Source organism: Xenopus laevis, chromosome 9_10S (assembly GCF_017654675.1).
Source record: "Xenopus laevis strain J_2021 chromosome 9_10S, Xenopus_laevis_v10.1, whole genome shotgun sequence".
NCBI classification, from domain to species: domain Eukaryota; kingdom Metazoa; phylum Chordata; class Amphibia; order Anura; family Pipidae; genus Xenopus; species Xenopus laevis.
Window position 1 is genome coordinate 45,271,225 of NC_054388.1, and position 11,031 is coordinate 45,282,255.

At 40.8% G+C, this 11,031-nt stretch overlaps 1 protein-coding gene across 1 annotated transcript in view; it reads right to left on the bottom strand.

Annotated features, from left to right (window-relative positions):
• LOC108702856 (germ cell-specific gene 1-like protein) overlaps nt 1–11,031 on the bottom strand; it is a 32,448-nt gene extending 21,417 nt beyond the window's left edge. Inside the window, exons 1-2 of the mRNA XM_018238591.2 lie at nt 10,509–11,031; nt 1,410–1,457 (exon numbers count right to left, since the gene is read on the bottom strand). Of these exons, the coding sequence (XP_018094080.2) occupies nt 1,410–1,457; nt 10,509–11,031 (571 nt within the window). The remainder of the gene's footprint in view (nt 1–1,409; nt 1,458–10,508) is intronic.

The following is an 11,031-nucleotide window of genomic DNA, read 5'->3' on the forward strand; positions in this document are numbered from 1 at the left end:
TGATTGGTTACTGCCTGGTAACCAAGAGAGGTGCAAAGCAGGAAGTAGAGTTCTGGCTATTATGTTAGACATCCAGTCACTCCAGCCTTTATACATTACATTTTTTGCTAACTAAGTATATTAGAAACATTTTTATCTGTTTACCCAATTTTAATTTTTATACTGAGGATATTAATTAGGGGAAAGGCATGAAATGATTAATCAGCGGAAATGGGCGAGGATATTAATCAGGGGAAATGGGCGAGGGGATTAATCATAGAGGAAGTTAATCGGGGAAAGGGTGAGAAAATTAACCGCGGAAAGGTTGAGGAGATTAATCCGGTAAAATTAGTGAGGCAAATAATAATAATGAGAAATAGGTGAGGAGATTAATCAGGGGAAAAGGATGAGGAGATTGATAAAAGGAAGGCGAGTAGTGAATAATCAGGGGAAAGGCAAGGTGATATTAATCAGGGGAAAGGCTTGAGGAGATTTATCAGGGGAAGATGTGAGGAGATTAATCAGAAGAAGTTATGAGGAGATAAATCAGTGGAAAGTGGTGAGAAGATGAATCAGGGGAAAGGGGAGAGGATATTCATTAGGAGAAAGGCATGAAAAAATGTTAGTGGAAAGGGGAGAGGAGATTAATCAGGGGTAAGGTGTGAGAAGATTAATTAAATGAAAAGGATGAGGAGATTAATGAAAGGAAGGCGAGAAGAGAATAATCAGGAGAAAGGCATGGGGATATTAATCAGGGGAAAGGTGTGAGGAGATTTATTAGGTGAAAGGTGTGAGGAGATTAATCAGAGGAAGTTATGAGGAGATAAATCAGTGGAAAGTGGTGAGGAGATTAATCAGAGGAAGTTATAAGGAGATAAATCAGTGGAAAGTGGTGAGGAGATTAATCAGGGGAAAGGGGAGAGGATATTCACTAGGAGAAAGGCATGAAAATATTTCAATGGAAAGGGGAGAGGAAATTAATCAAGGGAAAGGGATGAGGAGATTAATCAGAGAAAGGCGAGAATAGAATAATCAGGGGAAAGGCATGGGGATATTAATCAGGGGAAAGGTGTGAGGAGATTTATTAGGGGGAAGATGTGAGGAGATTAATCAGAAGTTCTGAGGAGATTTATCAGGGGAAAGGGGTGAGGAGATTAATCAGGGGAAGGCGAGAAGAGAATAATCAGAGGAAAGACATGAGGATATTAATCAGGGGAAATGCATGAAAAGATTAATCAGTGTAACGAGTGATTTATGTAATGCTGAATTTGCAGTATATATAAGGTTTGTATTGTCCGTCTTTTGATCACCCTTTAGACTGCCAACAAAGAGCTGTACAAATGCTATGTTGAGTAACAGTATATTTACATTATTACTGTGTCTAGAAAATATATAGATAAAAGATACATGAAACATTCAAATGCTTTTACCTCGATCTGCAGGTGGCGTGAGGGTAATAAAGCTCCGGCATTTCTCACCTGAAAACAAAAATAAAACAACAGATCAGCCTGAGAACCCAAATAGTGGCACGCAGATCGGTTAGTGGGAGAGTCAGGGTGTTTTGAACTCTAAAATATGGATTTTGGCTCATTCACAGCCACACTAAAGGTCAACTAAAAACAATGTCATAATGGATTTTGAGAATTAGTTTCATTTTCCCATGGGCACCTCATTATTGACTGACAGTATGTATACAACATTGGTTAAACATATAAACATGGTACATAAATCAGCCAACCCTATTACTGGTTCCATATTGAAGCCCCTCTTTTATAGGGTTAGCCTTTCTGTGGTCTCTGAGATTTCAGACGGCACCCTCAAGATGGACTCAGCTAATTAAAGGGGTGGTTCACCATTAACTTAACTTTTAGTATGTTATAGAATGGCAGATTCTAAGTAACTTTTGAATTGGACTTCAAATGCTCTTTAAGACTACAATTTTTTAATAAATGACCTGAGTCTTTCTATTCACGTCTCATATTTATATTTCGGCCTCTCATTCAAATCAATGCATAGTTTCTATGTTATTTTAGACCCTAGCAACCAGATGGCTGAAATTGCAGACTGAAGAGTTGATGAATAAAAAGCTAAATAACTCACAAGCCACAAATCATAAAAAATGAAAACCAATTGCAACATATCTTGCAATATTACTCTCTATGTTATACTAAAAGTTAACGCAGAGGCGAACAACTCCTTTAACAATCAAAAAGGTAATTTACAAATGCATTGTAGTATGCAAAGTGAAATTCCAGATGCAAACTTGCATATATTTTACTCAGCACTTTATTATTCAGCACTGTGCGGCATAATTGCAGCTGTGCAGTTAAAAATTGGCTGCAAGTTGTGACAAACAATTTCAAAGAAGGGTTATTCTTTTGTCTGCTATGCCTATTGACACAACCTGCTGTGAAAAGCCTAGAATTACTGCTATGTTCAGAGTTGTACATTTTCAATAGGTGCAACTGCACATCAGCTGAAGAAGCAGGAGGGATACAATGCTACTTAGTGCAACTATATGGAATTGCAGGGATTGTGTTTGGATGTAAGTATTTTAGTGCGACTCTACCTACGGCTGCATATGTAAATTACTACAATTGTACCCTGCAATCTGTTAATCTACAGTCTGTTGCTCTCTCAGCCCCTGATATGACTACTATTGACAGTCACCTATACACAAACTGGATGGAGTATTTACCCATACCCGCTAAGGGTAGAACTACATGGAAGTTTTCAGCGCGATCCGACGCGCTGCAACAAAACACCTGTGACAAGTCACATGAGACAGAAATAAGGTAAGAGATAGAAATGTTGGATAAAGTCGCAGCGTTGAGCCGATGCAACATGATTGTCGGATGCAGGCACAGTCTGCATCTGACAGTCGTGTTGCGTCGGATCAATGCTGCGACATTTCTATATCTTACCTTATATCTGTCGCTTGGGACTTGTCACAGACTTTTTTTTAGCAGCGTGTCGGATCGTGCCGAAAACATCCTGTAGTCCTATACAAGAGTCCTCTGCACTCAACCTATTATCAATATATTTAAGACAGAGACATTTTGTGCATACTCCTTGTAGTCCTACCCTAAGTCCCAGCCCAACACCAACGCTAGGGATCATTTGCAATGTTGCATCTAACCTCTGCGCTTGTGCGTGGGCACAGACATTTTGAGGCCAGCACACACAACAAATTGTAGTTAGCACAGAGAATTATGTGTGTGAAAACAAAATTATGTATTTATTTTGTCCAGGACAAATTAAAAAAAAAAACGTATATTTTTTTGTGTGAACACAAAAGAATCTCTTTGTGCACATAGTCAAAATAATTAGAAGAAACATTGATCAGTTGTCTGGGCTTATATTATGCAGTTTTATCTTTGGTAAGAATGAAAGGTAAAATGTTTTTGCTCTGGCTCTGTGACTTCTGAGACTTGTGTAGCTTCACTTTACAACCTGTCTTTTTTTCTAATATCCCCTATTCACTGACTAGGCAGACACCACAGGACAGTGTTGGACTCTTGCTTCTAACCATTTGGTCATTCCCTATTTCTTTATGGGAAAAAATGTACTATAATGGTCGAATATAGTAAGTAGATATAAAAAGACTAGGAGAATAAAGAGGTTGAGTGAGTAGAGAAGGAATAATAGTTTGGAAAGTGGGCCCACCGTGTAAGGTTTCCTGGTAGGCCCCTGACATCCCAGTGCGACACTGAATCAGGAAAAGTTTTTCTTCAGCGGAGGTGTGTAAGTTTTAAGGGTAATTTTGATGTGTCTTTCCTCCACGTTCCACTGGTCCAAATGACACTGAAAATTATATATATAATTCTACTCCCATTAGTATCTCTCTCCTGAAGGTCATACAGCAGCCAGTGAATAATGAAGAGCCAGTAAATAATAAGCAGCTCTGTAAATAAGACCCAATATACTGCTATTAGTTTAAAACCTCGGGGTGCCTTGAAGTGCAGTCATTAGCGCAGGTAAACCAGACATTTTCAACTACATGGGCGTATGATTCAAGCCACAACAGAGAGGAACAAATGCATCTGTAAGCAAGTGAGAAATCCCACTGATTCCTCTGGCATGCTTGGTTAAAACAGTTGATATTTTAGGAGATAGAGTAAGGGGGCCACTGAGCTACCTAGTAAATTTGTTGGGGGCTTACTCGTTGCTAGTAAACCTCCTCATTTGTCTTAAGGTCAACTAAAGGCCAACAAAAACATTGTTTAAAAGAGTCGTTTACCACTTCCAGTACAATGGGCAAAGTGCAATTTCAGATGCAATTCACCATGTTTTTACCCACAATGCAGCACTGAGAGAGAACAGAGCTCTAGTCTAACTGAGGCCACTGCTCCGATCACAACTGCACCTGATGCATTAAAGGTAGAATTATTGGTATATGGCAGCTCAGAAGCCAGCACACTTAGGATTAGAATTAAATACTTAACCCTGAAGCATCAGCTTATATGAAAGACAAACCTCATTTTTCGACGTTTCGCGTTTTTTTTCACGGTTTCGCAAAATTTTCGGCCAAGCGAAATTAGCCCATCACTAATGCTGAACCTTTAGGCTGGTTCAGTATATTTAATATATAAAATATGGCATTAATAGCTATATTTATTTTAGGGTTTTATCCTCCTTTAAAGACCACTAAACAGGCAGATTTATGGGTTATCCGATCAGCTGGAGAAATAATGTACAATTTGGTCATACACTGTATTCAGCAACAGAGGGGAAGGTGATAGGTACATGCAGAATGAATAACTTACACATACAGTATGAAAGAGAACAGAGTACTACTACACAGTTAAAACTCATTCTTTTTAGATTCCTGCACCCAATAAATTACTGGAGAAGGATGCTACATCCAACCCTATGTCTATATATCACAAATACCATAGCTGAAGGGGACGTCAAGCCATGCTCACATTTCATGGAAGGATTAGTTTGAAAATATGAGGGGTGTCATGTTCCACACCAACAAACTCCAACAAACCATATCCTATGGTTTCTGGCAGGTAACTCCAACACACTGAAAGCAGAAGGTATTGGCACCCCCCACCCAACCCGTACTTAGAAACCCATAACAGTGAGTAACTCGGGGCAGAACAAAGCAGAACCATTTAGCTGTTGAGCTTGTATAGCAAATTGGTTAAGCGATAATCCCCTCTTGTAAATTAATTCCAGTCTCTAAAGAAATCTCACGCGCTGCTCTCTCTGCCTCTCAAGGTCTGATCTTGGCTGGTATTGCAGAAATAATCACCACGCTGGCCTGGTATGACCAAATCCATAATTTAATAGCCCTGTATCAGCTGGACAGAATAATAATGAGTTGGTTTTATTTGCAGAATATTGATTTATTATATAACAAGATGTGACCAGATCCAACCTGCATAATCATTTGAGACTTTAACCCCATACATCCAGGACCTCCTAGTGTGGTTATGTGCTCTGTACTGCGAGACATACGGGACATTGATATCACAAGGGGATGCAAGTGACGGGGATGTGCTGTATTCCTCATTAATATCCAAAGTAGCCAATTTAGCGCCTTCCTCCCGGCTATCCAACTGATTTAATTCTTTCTTCCCCAGTTACTGTCTTTCTATCCAACCAACCACAATCTTTTTCTGCAACAACTCTCAAAGTCACCTAAGCAATGCTTTATGCAACATTTTAATGGAAACTCACAGCAAAGGAATAATACAGCACAATAAATTAGATGATATTGGATCATTAAACTTCCTGGCGCACTAGAACACAAATTATTTCACTAAATTCTGAATCTTTACAATCACAGATACAAAGTGTGGAAATGGACCAAAAATTGTTAGCACAATGACCCTATACGGAAAGGCTCTTGCACCCACATAAGCTTTTTTAAATTTACACCAGTTGGTAGTGTGCCTTTTGTAGGCCCTCCTGCAACCAGGAACAGTAACATCAAAAAATGAAAATGTTTTAAAGAAAAGACAGTGTAATGTACTGGTGCCCTGCATTGACAAAACCTGTGTATTTACAACAACTAGAGTTTATATAAACAAGCTTCAGTGTAACCATGGGGGCAGCCATTCAAGCACAGGACACTTAGTAGATAACAGGTTAAGTTCCCCTATGGATTGTGATATGGTGTTAATATCCCATATGGTTGGAAATCCCCTGGTGTGGCCACCTAAATGTTGGACCTAAATTGGATAAGGGGGGGGAGTGAGTTCTTTGTTGGTAGGGCCAGAGAATGTGAAAGGCCCTTGGAGGGCTTGGGGTACGGGAGCCCCAAGCCTAGGAGCTCAACCAGGAGGGTCTTAAGCTTGGATGCAAAAGAGATAATTGACATGCTTGCACTGCGGAGAGTGCTGGGAGGTGTGAGGAGTAAAGGGGGGTTGTTACGCTGGCAGTGGTATCATTGATAAATAAATGTATTTGACTTTGCATTTTCCATTTATATAAAGTTTGTTTTACTGCAAAGGTTTGGTTAATCATTTGTTAACTAGTGGGGCAACCCATAGGTGTATCCCCAAATCCCACTAGGTGGAGGCACTGCCATGGAGATAAATTCCCAGAACCCTTACATTTAGCAAAGGGGATTCAGGACCTATGGCTGGTAAGCGATTAATGATGCACATCCCATGGCACAGTGGGTGGCCAAGATGGTGTTACATATACTACAGAGCTTAGCTGTTATCTGCTGTGTATCCTGTGCATTTTCTCCTTTTTCAGCTTTGAATGGCTGCCCCAATGGCTACACAGCAGCTTGTTTATATAAACTATTGTTGAGTTTCTGAAGCAAACACACCAGTTTTCCAATGTAGCACAACGGTACATTATATATTCATTCCTTTACGACACTTTCATTTTTTGGTGGTACTGTTCCTTTAAGTCACTGGTTTCAGGGGTATACAGGGAACATATAAGCACTCACCCCATATCTTACTCTAACTGGCCTTCAGGCTGGGTCCCCTTAGCTCATAACAAGATTACAGATAAAGAGAAACATTGGGGTAACAATCAAACATGCTATAATTCCAGGGGTACCCAGGGCACAAATAAGCACTCACCCCAAATCTAACCCTATCTGGCCTTCAGGCTTAGCACATAACCAGGTTTTAGCTGTAAAGAAACATTGGGTGACAGTCACCATGCTATAATTTCAGGGGTACACAGGGTACAAATAAGCACTCACCCCAAATCTCACCCCAACTGGCCTTTAGGCTGGCGCCCGCTTAGCTCATAGCAAGGATACAGATATGTAGAAACATTGGGGTAACAGTTAACATCCTATAATTCCAGGGGTACCCAAGGCACAAATAAGTACTCACTCCAAATCTCACCCTAACTGGCCTTCAGACTGGTACCCTTAGCTCATAACAAGGTTACTGATATAAAGAAACATTGGGGTAACAGTCAACATGCTATAATTTCAGGGGAACCCAGAGCACAAATAAGCACTCACCCCAAATCTCACCCTAACTTGCCTTCGGGCTGGGTCCCTTTAGCTTAGAACAACACAAAAGTAAAAACTACTATAACAGGCAATGAACAGTAGTCATGGACAAACAAATAAATCTGTTTTACTTGGGCATTAAGCTGCCTTTTACTCTCACTCTCTGATACATGGGGTTATTAACAAGAAGTTGTTTCACTGTGACTATATGTGACTATATGTACTCAGGAGGGGTTAAGTTGATGCATAGTGCTGAGCCTATCTATCTATCTATCTATCTATCTATCTATCTATCTATCTATCTATGTCTGTCTATTTATGTGCATCTCTGTATATATTCATCCATCCACCTTCTGTATTTATTGATGTATCTCCGTGACTATTAATTATGCTATCTTCTGACTCTATCCATCAATCTATCGGATTCTATTTAGCATCCCTCTATGACTCTGCCCGTCTAGCTGTCTATATCTCTGCATCTATTCATCCATCTGTCTGTGTATCTACAGTATATACCATACAGGTGTACATAGTGGCTGCAGTGTGTCCCGTTTATGACATGAATATATAATGTATCGCTATATAATATAGATAATGAGGCATTGACAATCATTGCTAGATCTTTAAAGTTTGCACAGAAGATTATCTTCCCCTGCACCAAACACGCCCCTACCACAGGGAGCCCAAAAACAAGTTGGCAAGACAAAGCAGTAATAAATTCCAAAACGCAGTAATGAACGCAAACAAAATCTCTTTATAATGTTTTTCCTGCATCCAGGAGAAACCATAAGAATTTGGGGTGGCACAAGCTATTTTCAGGATCAGTGTTCATTCTGCCCTTCAGATAAACCTTCAGCCTGAGGACTTTCCTCCCATCCCATAGACCCCCCCCACGTATTGTTAAACTTTTATTCGGTATGTGTTGGGGGCCACAAATTATGCAACTTGTGATCCTCAAGCTGTTGTTGAAATAGATACTAAAAATAGCTTACATTTGTAAAACTATTCTCTCTACCAGTAAGGTAAGAGACACAAAACCAGTGACAGAATTCATAGTAATGAGGGGACAAAAACTTGATACATTGAGAGAAGATTCACTTCTCTGTTGCGCTATGTTATTGCAGCAGTCACAAATGCTCCAAGGGATATATCACTCTCTGTTCCAAAATGCGTCATTTCATTTCAGTGCAGCTGGCTGATTCCCGGCCTCCTGGCACATTTCATTCTTGTTTTTCACAGCAAGGCAACAAATAATATGTATTGATTTTATTCTCCTTGGCACGGGGCAAGTAATACATCTTGTCTCTTCCTCTTGTTAAGCACAGAGGTAACACAAAGCCATAAAGCAGAGAGAGTGTCTGCCCCCACCTCCCAGCCTCAGACTAAGGGTTCCATTTAACCCTTTTCCTGCCAATTTGTAAAAAAACAACTCGCCAATAGTCAACAATAAACTAGGAGTGAATTTAGCTATCAAGCATATTCCCATAGCCCTTAACTTACTGTATAGGATGATATCCAACTGGGCTAGAACTAGGGGTAGGCAGAGAAGGCAGGAGCTTTGGGAGCATTATTATAAGGGGTGCAGTGGGCAGGATTTGTGAATCCAGAAAGATGGCAGTGGCAAAAGATCCGCCTAGATCTTGCACTGCCCAACAGGTGTCTCCTAAGAAAATTTACAACCAAACAGTAACTTCTTTTCAAAGGACTTAAGGGACAGTGGATTCGAAAATACATTTTGTCTAAGTATTTAACACTATATATCAAAGCAACATTTTCTGTGTCTGGGGACCTCAATGCCCACATTCACTTCCTGCATTCTCTTGTGTTGGCTCAATGTTAGCCAGCAGACCTACCCAAGTCAGCAGAGATATAATAATTAATAAATAGGGCCGCAGTACATGTGCTTATGCACAGCAGCACTTTATCAAATACACAGACTATAAATGTATTTAAGGACAAACAATAACAGTTCAAGGTTTATCTTGTATTTGGTAATTACCCAACATGCCAGAGTTAATAGGCAACCTAACGAGGCAAATTGCACCCTATAATGTCCAAGGCAGGAGCTGGCCCTTGTGGGATATTAGCTAGCCCATAGAGTGAGCCAGGAGAGTGTCCCACCTGTCAGAATTCTTCTTGTGGCTGTCTAATCACCGGCGCAGGGAAATATGAATCTGCTGGTTTTATTTGACTGAACAACAATAAAACAGATCATTCCCTGTCATCTACATTTGCACCAAAGTACCGCAGGACCCAAAAAGAGAGGGCCACGCTTCGCTGGTGCCACCCAGTCATACCGGAGAGGCAGGGCAGATGGAGCATGACAGGAATTAAATCACAGTGCACAGAACTTTACTACACTTTGGTAACAGCAACTAAGTCTGACATTTATTGCTCTTTCTTTAACCCCTTTATTTACAGCACAACCAGCATTAATGAACCTGCCCTGCTGGTAACTGGGTTAATTGGGGTTTTAAGGGAATCAAATCCCTATATGCCTTTAGGGGAAGCAATTTCTCTTGCACATGTCTCACTTCCTGTTGTGCCTTACACAAAGAATTATACTCTGTTGTAGCAGGACGTGGCATGTGCAATAAAAAAAAATCCTTCTCCTGTGCAATGTAAAATATAACATGCAAGGCCTTTTCCTTTAATGTCATCGGTATATGAAATTAAGGGGTTAAGTAATATAAGGTACAAAGTAAAGTCCCTCTTTGAGGTTTGGTCCGGACCCCCCTTATCTCATAATAAAGGCATAAACACTGCTATGTCAGAAAATTCAGCAAGCTGTGAGAAAGTAAGTGTTCACCCCAAATCTCACCCTAACTGGCTTATAGACTTGGCTCCCTAGCCATAGCTCCATGCTCCCTCTTTGGGGCCAGTCCCACAGTTGGGGAACCAGTACATTTGATCAAGGAAGGACAACTTGTTCTCTGGATTTTGGGGAACACCATGAAAGCTACAGTTCCATCTCTGCAGTAGATAAAACATTAGATAAACCAACAGCATTTTCCTACAAAATAGATGATTAAAGCCAGACTCTTCTGAAAGGGCTTCTTTTCTAACTGGCAGAGGACAAAGTAATACTCACCATCTCCACTAATGTTTTCCTCGCAGGAGTACCATATCCCAGCATGGAAATGCCTCTCAATAAATTTATCGTCACCGGTTTCCCAAGTATACTGAACCACATTGCTGGCATTGGAGTCAGAATTGTTAAATCGGATGCAAAATCCTGGCTTCTCCCTGTCTTTCCCTGTACAGAAAGGTTTGGGGACCTTCCTCATCCCCTCGCACCAATAACTGCTGCTGAAGGCTGTGATGGAGAAGAGCAGAGAGAGGAAATTGAGTGTAAGAGCCACGGTAGCCCTTCTCCGTCTGTCCATCTCAATCCCTCCGATCCTCTGGATGTGAACAGGGGAGTCAGGAGGAACACCTGCCTTCAATTCCCCCGACTCCCTTCCATCAGCAGCAGTGCAAGGCACCCAATAAGAAGGCAGCCTATTGATTCTGATCTCTCCCACTCTGTACTGGGCTGGCGTGTGTCTGACAGGCAGATGGACGAGGGGCTGGGGAGGCTGTCTGATTATTAACATCAGGACCACAGCCGGCAT